Genomic DNA, 18512 nt, shown 5'->3' with positions numbered 1-18512 from the left:
ATTGAAATCGTGACTCATCCCTAAGTTTGAAAACAATTTTAAACATAGACTCAACTGTGGGGCTGCTCCTGCAAAGGGCAGCTTTGTTAAGACTGCTGGCTTATGATGACACAAATTCATGTGTTGAGATGACTCTGCCTGGAATAACTTTATGTCCTTTAGTCAATCTGCTATCCAGCATTTCCATTAAAATAAGCTGAACTTTAATGTAGCTGACAGACTGTTAATGGCCATGTGATGGGGCTTGAGTGTTAAATAAGGTTGTTGATCAACATCATGATAATAATTTAAACTGTTGTGAAATTTCCATTTTAAATCCAGAGTGGAATAGTTTGTCACTAATGATGTTCATCTCTTGTTGTGACTTGGTAACATACTTCAGGCACCTGAGTGCTCTACGGTGAAACCTGCCTTTTGTCAGCAAGACATTTCCACAGCTAATGCTGTGAAATGAGTCATTACAGTTCTCTTCTCTTCTCTTCTCTTCACTCCTCACTTCTCCCTCACCTCTCTCTTGGTTTTCCCAGTCTATAATCCTGCGTAGTGAGATAGTAATCTGCTAAGCAGCCTGGCCCAGTCACTGGGCTTGGATAGTTAATCCTGTAAAAAGCCTGCTGGCTGTTGAACTTTGCTCCTCACAACGTTCCTGTCGTCTGAGGTGTTGTCTACTTCCTGCTTCCTTTAACTGGTGTTGTAGCTGAACGAGTGAGGAACATGAAACATGTCTGGCGAGGAGATGGTAGGGAATTTAAGAGTGTTTCACCATTAATTAGTAGGATTAATGGGCATAAATGCATCCTGTTGTTTAAGTGTCCTTGTAGATTGTCCTCAAGATAGAAATGTCTGTGGCTCTTTGTGTGATTAAATGGCCCGTGTATTGAGGGATTTGGGAAAATTTGGACTCTATTTTCATAAACTTCCAGGGGTATGTTTTCAGGTTCCTCTGGGTGTGTGACTATCCATATGTGTACACGTCAGGCTGGAGGAAGACAACTGGCAATCTCTGACTAAGGCTAGGGCTCAGGATCATTTGATTATTGCCAATACAAAAACCACGCTTATTCAAAAATTTACGCTGACTTCAACATAGACCGAATATCTGTATGGTTAGAGGAGTGTCAGTGTTCCAGGATTATAAGAACCTTGACATGCCTGGGGAGGCAGTTGTCTGGAAATGGAAGACAAAATGGCAGAATAAGAAAAAAAACAGGCCTCCTCTTGCAGCTCTCCCATCTCTGTTTGAAGGTGCGCCCAACAGATGAGCAAGGGCATACGCAGTGCTTCACACATGCACAGAAAGGAAGTTAGCAGCTTCACAAATCCTGATCCTAGGCAGGTAATAAAAACAGAAAGATTACAAGTGGCAATATTAATATACAAATACATAAGTTCTAAACGCAATGTACTACTTGTCAGGTTAAAAGCGGTATATGTTTGGCACTTCCTTATTGAAATTAGTTGGTCATTCAGATACTTCCTTCCCTTTAGTGACAGCACAGATTGTTCACCTCACAGTCCCCTCGAGTGGTGCCACTGCGAGCCTTGTCAACTTGCTACTGTCAACCTGTTGAATGACTTTGTTTAAAGAAGGTGGAGCAAGAATGTAAAACCTTATACATAAAACAAGTTCTCAAAGCTCAAGAGATTATATTTTTTTCAAAATGTTACAATTGTGAAATGAAAGTGTTTTCTAATCCAAAATTCTACAGCTTTCATAAAAAGCAGTGACCTGTTAATTAAACAGTACTACTTCTGTAAGTGTGTAGTGAGTGTAATAACATCCAGGCAGTATTAATTGTCAGAAATGTCTTGATTTGCTTAAAAGTTATTGTTGAGTTTGCCTTTTTACACAATTTCACATCTTTTAAAGGGTAAGAGTCTGATGTGGCTCTGAGGTACTTGAACTCATTGACAGTGTTGGGCTCCTCCCCTCTCAGGATCACGTTAGAATGTTTCACATATGGGAAACATACGGGTCATTGCAGATGTAAGAATTGAGGAGGCTTCTGGGATGTTTTTTGCATGTGTAAAAATTACTGCGTCATCTGCATACATTTGAACATAGATGTTTTGACATGCATTAGGTAGGTCATTAATTTATAGCACAAACTAGTCGTCCTGTAAAGCCCTTGAGATGATGCACTGTGGTCTGAGACTCTACCATTAGATGGCTTCATAAACTCGTGCAGCCACAAGATTTTGTTCATGGTTAGCAGAAGTTAACCTATCGCCTGCTTTCATGGTGAATCTGCAGACACAACACATAGATGTGTTTTAAGAGGTCTGATGATAACCACCCCAGGCATTTAATCCAGACTCAGCATGCACCTGTTGGTTTACAAACCTATGGGTGTGTTCGATTGGGTCATGCATTCAGTCAGTGATAATTAAGGTAGGTACGGCTTCTCTGCTGCAGCTGTTAATTTACACCTTTCTTTTGTTTCATTCTCACTTTATCAGGACTCCTGTGAGTCCTCTTCTCAGTACTCATTTTCGTTCTTTCCTGTAATTACTTACTTACTTACCCTGTAATGAATGCAACTTGAAATGTAGTGATAAAAAGATATTTAGATAAAAGTAAAATCACCTAATTTTAAGTACACAAAAAATGACTGAATGTTGCAATTAGGGAAAGTAAACGTCATCTGTTCCATGAGTGTTCCTGGAGCTAGAAGAAGCATTGTTTTCATATGATTTGTATGAAGTGTTTTTTCATAATGGATGTCTGATAATGATATAAAATATATGTATCGACTGTGTGTTCAGATGTGACTCAGAAGGAGCCCACGTTTTTTCAACTCACTGTTGCATCACCACTAACCCTATTTGTCAGGTTCAATGCAGCTCTAATTAAGATGACTTTTTCTAATAATCCTGACAATCCTCTCTTGTATGTCCATCCCCTGTTGGTGATAGTGGATTTTCATTAGATGAAATCATTATAGGGACCATTGCTTGTATGAGTATGAGATATATGAGTTATGGTGATTATGAAACCATTAACTGCTGAGCTGGAGATCATCCAGTCCAAGCACTTCAGTCCATACGATGAGAGAATACATGTCTACAGAGTGAGCAGCACTGTAACACTGCTCGCACTGTCAGTGAACTACACATGGACACTGACAGGGGTGGAGTGTTCTCATGTATCTTCTCTCCACACTGACTCTGCTCTCTGAGGCACCACTGTGGATCTGCAGTGTGATGGTGGAAAGTTCAATTAGCCGGTGTGTCCTACTGTTTTTCTTTCACTTAATCTATTGCTTTTCCTCTCATCTCTGTCTCAGTGCCTGGCTCACACATACACACACAGAAAAAACATACACACACTCTCACACACACTCTCACACACACTCACAACTGCACTTCCTCTCCAGTAGAATTGCAAAGTCAGCGTGTGGAAACCAGGAAGTGGATGGTGAACTGGACCATTGTCTAGCTAAACTCACTCTCACGCACACACACACACACACACACACACACACACACACACACACACACACACACACACACACACACACACACACATTTAATTGCTCCTGCTCTGAGCTCCCTGTGTAACATTTTTAATTTTGAAGGTCTAGAAACTGCTGAGCAGTAGTCCAGGCCCTCTCTGTTGGTGCATTTGAGTAATAATCATGATCATATCTTAAAAGAACACGTTTGAGATTTAAAAGTGAAGATAGCTGGCCTGTTTCTGGGTCCAGGAGCTCTTGACAGCACCTGTCTGAGGACTGGAGGATGTGGCCTGGTCCTTAAAAAATACCCCCTGGTTTCCTGTGACTGGCTTGCTTTGAGAGAGGACTGCCAGGCTGTAAACAACATGCATATAGTTGGGAAATGTCAAACACAAGGTAGCTTTTGGGAGTCCGAATACAGTTTGGGTCTCCGTGTTTTTAATATTTAAAACTCCTTTCCCAGCCCCATAGGACTGTGCACAGGAAATGTTGGTATAGAGAATGGGTTGGTGCTTGGTGAAGGTGTGATGTGGACTGTGCGCTGCTGTCAGCAAGTTCTTCAGCTGGTGACGTGATTGATCATTAGCAATAGCCACATTTAGCATAAGTGGGCTGTAACTACTACAGTGCTTGACTGAGCACTGACACAGGTTGCCATAGGTTTACTTGGTGTGTCTTCAGCTCACCAGAATGCATATTGTCACATGTATTCCCCTAATGGTATGTGAAACATGTGAAACACTTTGTTCGACATGTTCCCATTCCATTCATGTTTAATTTTTTGTGTCCATGGCTCCTTTGTGTAGAATGGGAAGATGTGGCAGAATGTTTCTCTGACCACATCCTGTGTTTTGGGGAACAAAGGCATTTTTATGGCTATTTTCTTTACTGTTTGATTACAACCTACTGACACAGGGTGCCCATCATCACCTCCTTAAGGGTTAATTTGGGGTAAGAAACTCAAGTATATAGTGAGTGGTCAGGAAATGACTCGAATCACTGGCATTACTGCTGACAACAGAACAATAAGAAAGCCTTTAACTTCTATCTGATGGCAAACACTGTGTGATTGTGAGAATAGATAAATGAGTAACACAACAGCTGAAGCCAGATGTTTGAAATGATGGTGTGTTCTCCATCGTGACAGACCTGTCACTGTTGTGTCGTAGTCTCTCTGCAGGGTGGTGTCTCTTCATGGCACTCATTTGTAGCTCTGTTCGTTTTTATATGAACATGTTTGAATTCAGTTATATTTTGGTTGCTGTGGTTTATATCAGTGGAGTGGAAAATGTCTTCCACGTATTACTTTGTGTCTGGTGTTTTGTTTTTTTTCTTAGGAGGTGAAGAATGATTCCAAAGAGGCCAAGGAAACCAAGAATGAGCCAAAAGAGGAGACCTCTCAGGCTTCACGGAGAGAGAAGAGTGCAGGGAACGTGGCCCACCTGGTCCAGAGGATGAGCACTATCGGCATCCCGACAGGGGGCTTCCAGCCTCAGCCACCAGCAGCTGCCAAGAGTAAGAAGCTGGAGTTTGTTTGTGTAAAATGAGTTCCTGTGGTCAGAGTGTGCTCGGTGTACAGCAGCAGTGTGGTTAACTGCAGCAGGGCACAGAGAAGTCTGACGTCTTACTGACAGGAACATGAAGGCTCCAGGATACCTTAACTGTCTTTATGTTTCTGTCCCTTAACACGTCTGGAGGGGGGCACACTCTGCATCTGTCCATCTGCACCTCTGTCTAGTTAGGTTAGGTTATATTCAGGTTATGGTTAGGTTATATTCAGGTTATGGTTAGGTTATATTCAGGTTATGGTTAGGTTATCCTCAGGTTATGGTTAGGTTATCCTCAGGTTATGGTTAGGTTATCCTCAGGTTATGGTTAGGTTATACTCAGGTTATGGTTAGGTTATATTCAGTTTATGGTTAGGTTATATTCAGGTTGTGGTTAGGTTATACTCAGGTTGTGCTTAGGTTATATTCAGGTTATGGTTAGGTTATACTCAGGTTGTGGTTAGGTTATACTCAGATTGTGGTTAGGTTATACTCAGGTTGTGGTTAGGTTATACTCAGGTTATGGTTAGGTTATACTCAGATTATGGTTAGGTTATATTCAGGTTATGGTTAGGTTATACTCAGATTATGGTTAGGTTATACTCAGGTTGTGGTTAGGTTATACTCAGGTTGTGGTTAGGTTATATTCAGGTTATGGTTAGGTTATACTCAGGTTATGGTTAGGTTGTGGTTAGGCGTAGCAGAGATGCCTGCCAGAGATCAACACTCTCCTGACTGCACTCTTCTAGCTTGCTTTGTCTTGCTGCGGATCCCATTCATGTGGCTCTTGGCAAGTTAAAACAAAGTTACTTCACTTATTTGCAGATATTGTTTCACCTGCCTGTGCTGTGTGTGAGCTCATGTGTCCTTTCATGCATACATATCTGTGTGTTGCATACTTGCACCATGTCCAGTCTTGCTCAGAGATTCTATCCAATCAGAGTGCAGTTTTATCTTTGTCCTCTCCCACCTAGCTGCTGTTACTGTGCCTGTTCAATTAATCAATCAATCAATCTTTATTTATAGTGCGGCAATTCATAACAGTGTTATCTCAAGACTCTTTGCATAAAGAGCAGGTCTAGACCAAACTCTTTAATTAGAGAGAGACCCAACGATTCAGGAATTCAACACGAAGGATTCAAGAATCCCCACATGAGCAGCATCAGATATTATATTAGGAAACAGTGGAGGAAGAACTCCCCTTTAACGGGAAGAAACCTCGAAACATCGACACCATTTCTTCTTTGGATGTGACATATTCAGAGTGCAGCTCTGCTGGTTCAGCAGGGCGTGTCTGTAGACCGCCACAGGGTCACTTTGAGTTCCTTGTGGGGTGGGGCACAGTGTGGAATACAGGGGGACGTCCACCTGCCAGAAGATCAGCTGTTTAATCCGCATGTCACTCTTGACTCCTTGGGCAAGATACTGAACCCCAAGTTGCTCCCCAAGTAGCTTCACACTCCAGCTTTGAAGTGCGAGTGTGTGAATACTATCCAATTAGACTCATCCTGTATGAATGCTGTGTGAATGGGTGAATGTGAACATGGTGTTAATGCGCCGTGGGCGGTCAGAAACACGAGAGAGGGACTATACAAGTACAGTCTGTTTACCGTTTCTTTCCTGGATTTCTCACCTATCACCTACCTATGGCATTCGGGAGGAGACAGAGATGGGCCTGAACACACAGCCAAGCTCCTCCCGCTTCATAAGAAACAAAAACTGTGGGTGGCACGTGCATGGCCACACAAGCAGGTTGGTTGACTAACTGGTGTTTGTGACCCACCTCTCACAGAGCCCAAGAAGAGGCAATGCAAGGCGCTGTTTGAGTATCAGCCACAGAACGAAGACGAGCTGGAGCTGAAACTCGGAGACATCATAGACATTACAGAAGAGGTACTTTTATTGCCTGACTGACTGTATATGATATGATGTCAAATGTCCATTATATCTAAGTCGCATTACGTGCACCTTCTGATACACCTGGGATATCTGTGTTGGCCTTAGCCTCTCTAACTGCCGACCTTTACGAGTGTTTACGATAAACAGATGCTGGGCCTCAGTTTTGGCTGTGTAATTTGAGACATACTGGTGTAGGTGTAAGATTACAAACACTTCATGTATTTAACCAGTGGAGATGCACCAAGTGTTAAGTGGTTATTTATGGTGCTGGAAAGTCACAACAGATAAGACACTGTCGCAGACACACTGTGAGCAGCAAAAAGGAGCTAATTAGATGTGGGTTGAAGGGGAAATGTGTGTGTGATGGCCAGCAATAACCACACCATATGTGCGCACTGCAGTGTAAAAACTAGCCTTAAACATTTCTATTGATAGTACTAATAGCAACATATACACAACATTTCATAGAGTTTTGTATTCACTGGATATTGCATTGTGTTGTAAACTGTACTCTACTATCTGTACGGCACCACTGGGATTTTAGCGGAGCTCATGAGCCAACTAAGGTTTTACCCAGTCAGGTGCATAGAACCTCAGAGCCACTTTTACATTTCAAAAAATGCAGGAAAAAAACCTCCTATGTCAGATGCTTTAGTGACTGTCTTGTCTGTGCAGGTTGAAGAGGGCTGGTGGAGCGGCAGCTTGAACGGCAAGTCAGGACTGTTCCCCTCCAACTTTGTCAAAGAGCTGGATGCCGTGGGAGAAGACGGAGAGTCTAATGACACGGCAGCAGAGGAGACGGGTAAGATCGAAGCAGCGAACAGGCAGGGCCTCTTAAAAGTGAAGAGTGCAGCTGGGTTGGAAAAACACTGGAGGAGGTGCACAGGAAGCATTTGTTGCCACTGCGCCATGCTGTTCTGATTGCATTATGGCCATTAACTCATTGTCAATATTATGAAGCGCAGTAATGGAGCTGCTCCGACGTGATGGCAGCCCAGCTGAAACAAGCCTCAACAAGAAATTTGGTTGAAGGTTCCGACTGCAGCTGGATGTCTCTAAGCCCTTTGTCTGCTAGTTATTTGACTGGGAGGTACAGCAGCTCTTAAAACACCTACGTGTGTGTGTGTGTGCACATTGGAGGCTCCACAGCTTGAGGGCAGTGGTTCTATGACAACATTTAAACACTATAATGAGAGAAAATATAATGTAGCTTCAAACATGATACAAGCTTCCCATTTTGCAACAGTTTTTCATCAGAGCTGTGGTGTACTGTAGTCACTCATGAGAACTGCTGCTTTCATTCAGATGTACATGATACACAAACACAACTTTAGCACCCTCTGCTGGTGAAAGGGGGATAAAACGAGTTTTTCCCCCCAAGATAAATCATGGATCCCCTCCTGCAGTTTTGCAGCAGGAGGGAAAGTAATATGGTAATATGTGATGCTGTCTCACCCGGTTGTATCTCCTCTCCCAGATGGAAGTGGAATTGAAAGCACCGCCACCCCCACATCACCTCAGCCCACCTCAGGGAACGGAGTTATTGCACAGCCCAAGAAGATCCGAGGTGTCGGCTTCGGAGATATTTTCAGAGAAGGGTCAGTGAAACTAAAGGTCCGACTGCCGAGCCCCGAAACAGAGGAAAAGAAGGAGAGAGTAAGTGTGACGCAAACAAGGAATATACACAAGAAATGTTGTCAGAGCATTAGGATTCATGTTGGATACTCAGCAATGTGACTATTAATTCTATCTTGTTGAGCTGTCAACATCAGACTGTCCTCACTCATAGCTTCTCTCTTGCATGACGAATTCATGCTCAACTCAAACATCACATCCGTTTTAGCTGCATTTTATCCAAATCACATGAACTGCAGCTGGTCTCGTTTACACATGTAGTCTCAGCAAATAAAACACACCGCGCCAACGCGAAATGTTGCTCTGCTGATGCAATTAGCTGCAGGCTGGGCGGAGATCCCCTGTTCAAGAGGTCTACTGTTTATGCTCCACACTGAAGGTACATGCACACATTCATGTGAAGTTTACAGTTTGTTGTGAATACACTGGCACAGGCACATGATATACAATTCAAGAAGGAAAATTCACACTGCCACACAGATTTAAGCAATTTCCCCCTGGGGATTATTAAAGTAATTCTGATTCTGATTCTGATTGAGATTGGAGCTTGGAGTGTGGAGAAAAGAAGTCTGGATTTTGAAATGGAAAAACCTGTTTTCTTTATTTTCTTCTAAACCCAAGGGAGGACGTATTCCGTGTGGTAGTAGCACACTGACAGACAGACTTAACTATTCACACAGGGTCACTGCTTGATTAGCTTAGCATGTAACTCTGTTCTGAGACTCTCCCCTCTTTTCCCTCTCTCTTCTTCCCACGACAGCTGTCACACTCTCTGTCACCGCTAACACGGCTTCCTTTACTCTCCTCCACTCCTTACATACCACCACATGACGCATGCCCTCACACTCTCCTCCTCACAGATATCTGCATTTGGCCTTGACCAGTCCACATAATCCACGTCCCTCTCCCCCTCTGCCTGCAGTAGTGCTGAGGACATAAAGCATCCTGCTTGTGACTTCTTCAACTTTTGATTTTGTTTTTGTCCGTTTTTGATTTCCTGTTAATCCAAAAGGTTCTGTTATACACCTGTCTGGTATTGCTAGCAGGTTAAATCTAATGCTAAACTTTTTATCACAGCGTAGTACTAGGGATGGGCGATACCAACATTTTTCCTTTCGATATGATACCATTAGTTTATGGTACTTTTTCATCAACACCTATACTTTTTGCCCCTTAGAGGAAAATCACATGATTGCACAGTGTTCATTAGTAACTTTATCGCAAGGGCAATATGAAATATGAATAAAACTCATGAACATAAATACTTGAAAGAAATGCTTATAAAATGATGATAAAATACATCAATGAGTAAATTGAATAAAAATAAGATGAAAATAAAAAACTATAATAAAATTAATTAGACTTGAAATTACAATTACAATTGTCACCTGTACCTGGATATTCTTTGCCTTTCAAGAAACTCTCCTGCAATGTCTTCTGACGGACAGCAGGTGGTGCAGCTGGTTGTCTTCGCGGCGTGTTCAGCCTCTTTAAAAGTGTCAGGGTGTGCTGTCTTTAAATGCTTTAAGAGGTTGCTAGCGTTGCTGCTATGTGGCACCACTGTATTGCAGACGGAGCACGTGGCATTACCTTTGGTCGTGGGAGAAAAATAGCACCACACTACGCTTCTTTTTCTCTCTGGGCCATCCATGCTGCCGCGGCGCAGCAGAGTGATTGAGGCAGTGCTTGACTGAGGCTGCGCAGTGAGCCTTCGGCTCTGACATCTGATAGGCTGCCATAATCATGTGACACAGAAGACCATCTAAAACACGCATACATTTAATTTAACTTTAATTTAATGCTTAAAGAAGTGAAAACAAACTGCATGTTTTTTATTAGCACAGTGGTATTGCAATATTTAAAAAAGTATCGACTCCAAAATATCAACAGGCGGGTATCGAAGTATCACTATCGATACGCCTATCTCTACATAGTACTCCCTTTACTTTAAATCCTTTCTCTGCCTGGGACTCACTAATTGGACCGCTGTGGATCGTCCACTAACTGGAGCATTGACAGTTCGCATGTCGAGGTATCCTTGGGCAAGATACTAACTCCAAATTGTTGGGCGTGTGAAAATGGTTAGCCCCCCCCCCTGATGAGCAGAGCACGTTGCATGGAAGCCCCTGCCATCAGTGTGTGACTGGTGTGTGAATGTACAGTTATGTAGTGTTAAAGCATGTTGGGTGCTTTGCAAGTTTAGTCCAAATAATTATCACTTAATTGTAATAGCAGACCTTGTTAAGCAGAAACCGTACAAGCCATCTGTGCTTCACTCTTTACTTTCTTTCAGTAATTATTCTTTCCATACCCTCTACAATAGCGTCCTGCTAACCCCCAAATTAACAGCATCATTCATAAACATTTCTACTCAATAGTACAGAGTCATGATCAAATAATTCATCTGGCTCAGACACGGCCTGTCTCAGAGGCAGGACTCCTTCACAGGAAGCCACATATCCACTCATGTTTGATGAATCATTTCCATCTGTATGGTTTCCTTCATTTTAGCCAATCCCATCATTACCATCTGCTGCAAAGCCCGCCCATCCCAACATGACAGACTCGCAGAGAGTGGACGGAGACAGCAAACCCAAAGGTAAAGCACTGTGAGAGCACTGTGAGAGCACTGGAAGGGACACTGGCATGTGGACAGTGTGTTTAATGTCACCAGATCCACGTCAGTGTGACGTGTGTCCTGTTCCCTTCCAAAGCTGGCATGTTAGCCTTGTTAGCAGAGCATTGTTTGTATCTGTCTATCACAGCACACCGGTTTGGTATGAATATGACCCAACATGACATGGAAATACTAAAAAACCCTTTTCAAATCTTTTCAGCTATTCAGTCTCTGGTTCAGTTATTATAGTTTTTATTTTATTTTGCTTTGATATTTCAGTTCAGTTTAGTTTTTAATTAGTTTTTTTTTTACTCTGGTACGTTGGATATTTGTCAGAGGCAGACTTAAGCAGGTCAGAGTTGGTTTTTCCAATCCAAACACATCGGTTAGTGAAGGCAGCTGACTCCCAGTCATGGAGACATCCCAGTGCCTCCTCTGGCCTCTGTCCACTCGTCTGACCACAAGCTGAAGACCTTTTCTGTACAGTTTTATTTTATTCCAGTTATTTATTTTCTAGTGATTTACATTGAATGCGATTGCATGAATAATGAATATTGCATGAATGATAAATAGTTCTGCTTTCCTGCCTGTGAATCCTTGTTAACACTCATTATTATTATTATTCATTATTTCTGTCTCCGCAGGAAAAGAGTACTGTAAGGTCAGGTTTCCTTTTGAGGCTACGAACGAGGATGAGCTCAGCATAAAAGACGGCGACATCATCCACATCCTGAGCAAGGTAAGCTTTTACTGTGTTAAAGTTGTGGAATGAAATGAGCAGACGGAACAGTACAAATGTACAGTGAGCCATATTAGTTTCCTCATATGGTCACGTGTGTCACCAGTGAACTGAACGTCCAAGCAAGAGAAACAGACTTTGGGTTAAGTTATGGCTTCTCCTAGCAGGCAGCCTGATGACACAGGTGACATCCAGATGGAGGGCAGGAAGTGGGCAAGATGGAGGAAAGCCTGCACGGTGTTAGTATGTGTAAAAGGAATAAACAGAAAATCACATCATATGTTAGACGTGATTCTTATTGTATGAAGAGGGAGCAGTGTTTCAGCGGCACTGAAAGACTTGGATGTTATTGAGGCATATTGAGCTATTAGCCACTACCTCCTCCTCCTCAAGGAAACAAACGAAAGAGGCTCCACCCTGAAAAGCACTTAGTAGTAAGCTGGCGTTAGTTGCTGTTGCTATGTAATGGTGCTCGTTTACAGTGGTAGCAAAGCAAAGAGAAAGCACAGTAACTACCATAACGTAGCCACAGACGCTACGTTACCTTCGATGAAGTGGTCGCTGCACACACAAGCATTATCCGCTCTGCTCCTCCCGACCACACATGGAGCTTCACAAGCCACTTCTACCAGCAAGCTTCAGTCAATTTCTCGCATTTTTCCTACTTCTGAACAACTTTTGGTCGACCTGAGCAACCATAAATGACATAAACCACGGGCATTTTCAGAGTTGGTGATACTGCCTCAAATGTAGAAAATCACTTCCTGCCCTCCAAGGCAGTGACGTGACTCATGCAAACAAACTATTCTGTCCTGTACTAGAGGTCATAGGTTAGATTTGGATACATTTGAAAACCAACAGCACAGACTTGGAGCTCCCTAGGAGAAGAAATGAACAGAAGATACACGCAGTGATCATAAGGAGGAGTTTCTAAAAGAAAACACAATGATTGTGAATCAGCACAGATGGATGTTGTCATAGTATTTTGTCACTTGAAGTTTCATATGAACGACTCCATCCTCTAAAATTACTCATGGTTTTGTATCATACTTGTTTTTTTAGTTGGTTGATTTAGCAGAGAGAATTGGCCCTCAGTCCCTCCTGTAGAGTCACTGTCATTCAGGAGCAAACGGTCAACAGGGCAGCCGTCTACACACAGGACTCACACACCGCTGGACGTGCTCGGCTGCCTCGGCTGCCTCTGACATGTTGTCGAGGTGTGAAGACTGACTGTGACTCAGCAGGAGAATGCTGACACATGACCATGACTGCTTCAGTTTCCCTGCCAAGACTTTATTAGGAAGCTCCCACCATCTAGTGGACACAGCTGAGAAGTGTCGCGTCTGTTTTCAAACCATTTTTTAGCTACAGAGATCTTCCTGTCTGCTGCAGTAGAGTGACTTTTAGTATTGTCACTTCTTTTTGTGATCTCTAACAGGACACAGGAGAGCCCGGCTGGTGGCGAGGGGAGATCGGGGGCAGAGAAGGAGTCTTCCCGGACAACTTTGTAGTCATGGTCTCTGAAGCGGAGAAAGAGGTGAGATCAGAGGTCAACTACTCTGATGATTACCAAAGGTTTAACTCATTTTTAAGCCAAAGCACTAAACAGTTCTGCTAATTCCAGCTTCCCATGGCTGAGGATTCGCTGCTTTTTTTGGTTTGTGAATATCTTGCTAAATAAGCTGATAATTTAATGATCACTGTGGGAAACTGTAATGGACAATTTAAACTGTTTCCTGACATCTTGTAGACCAAGTAATTAGTTGATAAGGAAACTGAGCAAAGTAAAGTGAACCAGAATGTGTAATGTGGAGTTGGACATGAGACACAAATGAATTAATTCCTCACGCTGCTCATTTTATCTCAGCTCTGACATATGGCGTGCTGTACCTTACATCATCATCTAATTAATATTATGCAGCAGTAAGCACAGCTTCCGTTTTCTGCATCACTACTGCAGAAAACTGTTTGATTTCTTGTGAAGGCTTTTCCATGTGTGTAATAAGGCCCCTTGACAATCAGCCAGATGCCTTTTTAGCTCAAGAATTCTCTTCCTGGCATCTTCAATGACGAGTGAAGCAGCCTTTGAAAAGAGGCCTCAGGTCATTGAGCGGCCGATGTGACTGCTGTCTGGACGTGTCTGTCCTGTATGAAGGCTGAGGCTAACTGATTTCTGACGGCACCTCTGAGGTGTCATCACAGAATATAATTTGAGGGTTTTCCATGATTCCATAATTCAGTTCCCTGCCTTTGTGTTCATGTTTTAGACTCCTGCGTCGAGAGGCTCAGTGAAATCATCACCTAAGCAGGACTCAGAAGAGGTAAGCCGCCTGTTACAAGGTGCTGGCTCTGTCACCGATCTGGAACGGCCACACACCACACACTCTCTCAGGCAGTGAGGGCCACACCTGAGGGGGCTCTGTGGCCACTCCTCTGCTCCAGCAGTTCATCAGTGTTAAACTGATTTCCTTTTAGTCTTTTTGCAAAAATGTGTATTACTTCTTGTCAACTTTTAGAGCAGCCACACAGCCACACAGCCTCAGGTGTGTCTGACTCACGCTGTCGCTTATTTTTCCGCAACGAACAACAGTTAAACTGATATGTTTTGTTTTAGCAAGATTACAACTTTTTAATAGTCCCACAGTCTATATCTGCAGAATATGTCACACACATGAAAAAGATACATTTATACATTTTTCAAATAAATACTTCCTGCTTCCCTTTCAAAGTAAAAGCCCGTAGCATGTCTGTGGACAGAATCCCTCCATTTCTTGCAATTATTATTATTATTTGTTTATGTGACATTTGCAATGAGATGAAACATGTGGTAGTTTGTTTGTGGTAGCAGACTCGCTGTCAGCCGTCATGCAGACGTTCCTGGCCTTAGTCTTTTTTAGTCTTAGCCAACAAAAAATGAAAATGTTGTAGTCTAATGTTTGTCATGTATTTAGTTTTTTTTTTTTAATATATTCTTAACATTTTGAGGCTACAGCTGTCATTGTGTCTGTGAATAATAATACGTTTTATTTACTGGTGCCTTTAATGGCACTGGGGGTCGCCTTGATCCGTAAGAAAACACACAGAAAAACAACAAAGCACCAGCAATAAAACATCGCTGAAATTGAATGAAATTTGTCTGTATTTCAGTGGATTTTTATTTAAGACCTTAACGAGAGCACTCTCAGCACTGTGGTGTGATGTCACCATCCACTTCAATATCACACTGACCCATTTTTTCTCTGAAATTTCTCATCCTCAGAAGCCGAAGAAGCCGCCTCCGCCATCAAAAAGCATAGGTAAGGAACACTTCACATTCCCCTCCTCATTAAAAGCTATCACCTCGGCGGTAAGTGTGATGGTGTCTTGCCGTAGTCCTCTGACAAAATCTCAATGAAAATTGAAGACATTTACCTCGTATAACAACAAGCCGGCCCTTTGTATTATCTCCTTTACAAGCTGCTTTTTTCCAATGAAATATCAATGGAAAACAAACAGGCTGGGTGAGCTTGTTTTGAACAGTGGAGTTATGAGCCCTTCAGGTCCGTACAGCCTTTTGGATAGCTGGGAATGTTTCAAAATGTACGCTGAAAAAAAAGGAAACGTTTGATGAGTTACATGTGAAGGGTGAAACCGCTGCGTCTCTGAATCACATAGCCAAGTCATTCTAATTAGGGATTCACCAAGTAAAATTTCAGGGGTTGGTTGCTGTTTTCTCCTCAAGTATGCATTCGAGGCTTGAACTCTCCCCAAGCTGAGGGAAGCACCTCAGGGTATTGCACAGAAGTCCTTAAAAATGTTCTTAGTTAAGGAAAAACAACATTTTACAGCCGTACATTTCTAAAGTGTAAAATGAATCATTCCGCTCATTAGGCTCATGAGCCATATCCAATTCCAATCATTTTCTTCATTTATTGCTGAATTGCTTGAATGATGGGTGAATGAGTGAATGAGGATGTCATGTAAAGCGCTTTGAGTAGCTGAAATAACTAGAAAGGCGTTATACAAATACAGACCATTTACTTCAATGCTTGCAAAAATGCTGAGGTCAGCAGAGTGGTTTGCAAGGGGGAAATTCACATGAACATGTTGGCTTCTAGTTTTCCTTTTACCAAACATGGTACTTCACTGTTACTGTAAGTTACTGTTACTGTTTCCTGTCTGCACCAACATCTACAGTTTGCAAAATGCACACTTGCATCAGTGTGTTCCTGTTTGAGCAGGAAGCAGCACTGAGGTTGCATCCATCGCCTTCTACGGCTGCATAGTGCTGCTGTTTGGTGTGTGTATGTCTGTTTCTGAGACACTGGTGGAAATGTGTCTGTACACAACTTCGTGACTGTGTTGACATTCTTTTTAATAAGTGTGAATGTGTCATCTGGACAAAAGCACACGCATGCACGCAGCTACACATACATAGAGCGATGTTTACATGCCAGATAGGTAAAAACTGATCTATGTGTGTGAGACCGCCTGCCTGTCAGTGCCCGAGGGGTGGGTGTCTGGGTGTCTGGGTGTCTGGGTGTGTGTGTGTGTGTTTGGTTGTACTTGTGAAAGTGTGTGTGTTCCTTCTTTGTGAGCCTCAACTCTGTCAGACGAGGTGACATTTTGTGGACCATGTTTCGTTTTTCAGCTCTCAAGCCGGAGGTCCCCAGTTCTGACAAGAAGCCTCATCCCATCAGGCCAGAGGACAGAGGTACGACCCCCCCATCTTTCCTCGCATCCGTCTTTACTGTCACTTCTCACTTTATCCTCTTTGTTCACAGCTTTGCACCACACATCGGTCCGTCAGCTGTCTTTTTCATGACATTTCTTTCCAAATTTGCAACACTATGGTTTGTGTTCACACTAAGACCACTATTGACCTGGGGGGGCAGTAGACGGACCATTTTCCAGAAGCCATTCTGTTTCCTTGCGTCTTCATCCGTGTCTTCCTGCCCAGCAGGGAGGTATTCGAATCCTTTACTTTAGTAACAGTACCTGTACATTAATGTAAAATGCTGCATTACAAGTAATAGTCCTAAGTATTATCAGCATTATCAGTATTATCAGTGCAGTGTGATATTATGTCACATAATGACAGAAAATGTCTGTCGCTTCATCATCATCTATTATTTGTTTAGTCGTGTCGGTGATCACAGGGAGGGGGAGCGGAGGAGGCATCTGGCTTTTGAATTTACACAAAATGTGCTGTACGTATCATTATCAGGATATGAGACTTAGGTCAGCCCTAATGATCAGTGAGATGTGCTGAAATTATCAGAAGTAAAAGGACTGCTTCTGACTGATAGAAATATATATATATATATATATATATATATATATATTAATATTTTTAAAGTATGAGTATAAGGTAGGCTGAACCAGAGATCTACAAGGAAAGTACAAGTAGCTAAAACCTGTTCAGTTGCATTTAGTTTCTTTGGAACTGTGTGTTTCCCTCAGTGGTTTCAGCAGATTCAGCCTTCCTACTTTTGCTCTCCCAGCTTCTATAACTGCGGCTATATCTGCTCTCACTGCAGACACATAAACAAAGTATAGGCTCATACTCAAGACCCTGTTGTGTTTGCACTCTGCCTCTTTGCACTTAACTCCTTCACTACTGTCCTTTTGAAAATGAAATCACTGAGAGATAACCACTGTGGGGCAAGGCCTCATCCATAAGTGCTCGAAAATCAATCCTCTCTTCCCGCCAAGCCCTGAGTCATGTATACAAGTGACGAGTAAGATGGGGTTGAAAAGATGGACGGGATCGTGTTCTGATGCTAATCAGTGACCAGTCTGACCAGTACAATTGTGAGACAGAAGTTTTATAGAACCACTTTGCATCCATCAAAACTTCCCTGCAGTTCCTGTTTTTGTCATCGTCTTTTTCTGCTTTGTCCTCCTTTGCTTTTCTCTGAGCTTCAAAGAGTGTAGGCTACATGCGGTTTTTGGTTGGCCTCATTTTTGAATATACTGAAACACTGAACGTGGTGAAACATTGAAAACCAAAGTTTGGTAAAAGCCAGCATAGACAAAAGATACTAAATAGTACTAAAGCTGCAAGGACGAGAAGTGGGAAGGAAAATGTCACTTGAGTAAAATGAATAGTCATCAATAGAAACAGATAAAGAAATGAATGGATTACCCCTACTGAAAAGAGGTGTCTTGTGTGGTGAATGGGTTCTGTGATTGCAGGAAGCACTGACACCTCAAGTCAGTTTATTTCAGTTATGTAATCACACCACATGCTGAGGCTCTGTCATGTCGTTCTTGGTAAGGAGAAAGATGTGCTCAGTGTGGTTCCTGTCTGACTGAGCCACACACTGTGTGTGTGTGTGTGTGTGTCTGTCCGTAAAAATGTTCCTGCTGCTGTGTCTAGCACACCCGGTATCCAGAGAGAACCCAGGCAAGCACGGGGACAACATGCAAACTCCACATAGAAAGCTTCAAGGTTCAAACTGCTGGCATAATGGCTTTTTAAAAGACCATCCAAAGATGAGTGAATAAAAACAAAGTGCCGTGTATGTTGTCTCTGATCTCAGTTCAGTTATCTTGATTTGTCACTGACTAGATGTAAGTAAGCTTAACACACTTTTCTCAGAGGTTCAGAGTTGCCCTTGGATTTCCTGCTTCCA

The 18512-nt window shown here is 42.6% G+C and overlaps 1 protein-coding gene across 2 annotated transcripts in view; it reads left to right on the top strand.

Moving 5' to 3' along the window:
• Positions 1–18512, top strand: part of cd2ap (CD2-associated protein) — a 50063-nt gene that overhangs the window by 14070 nt on the left and 17481 nt on the right. Inside the window, exons 1-11 of one of the 2 annotated variants that reach the window (XM_070849299.1) lie at positions 693–739; positions 4796–4973; positions 6798–6898; positions 7580–7706; positions 8382–8560; positions 11051–11138; positions 11801–11895; positions 13334–13432; positions 14163–14216; positions 15155–15191; positions 16526–16588. In XM_070849299.1, coding sequence (XP_070705400.1) covers positions 722–739; positions 4796–4973; positions 6798–6898; positions 7580–7706; positions 8382–8560; positions 11051–11138; positions 11801–11895; positions 13334–13432; positions 14163–14216; positions 15155–15191; positions 16526–16588 — 1039 coding nt within the window. In that variant the 5' untranslated portion in view covers positions 693–721. Of the gene's footprint in view, positions 1–692; positions 740–4795; positions 4974–6797; positions 6899–7579; positions 7707–8381; positions 8561–11050; positions 11139–11800; positions 11896–13333; positions 13433–14162; positions 14217–15154; positions 15192–16525; positions 16589–18512 lie in introns of those variants that run through there. The other variant, XM_070849298.1, reaches the window with a different exon arrangement.

This window comes from Pempheris klunzingeri, chromosome 18, assembly GCF_042242105.1.
Source record: "Pempheris klunzingeri isolate RE-2024b chromosome 18, fPemKlu1.hap1, whole genome shotgun sequence".
In the NCBI taxonomy this organism is placed as follows: Eukaryota; Metazoa; Chordata; class Actinopteri; order Acropomatiformes; family Pempheridae; genus Pempheris; species Pempheris klunzingeri.
The sequence above is the reverse complement of the archived record's forward strand: the minus strand, read 5'-3'. Positions and strand labels throughout refer to the sequence as shown.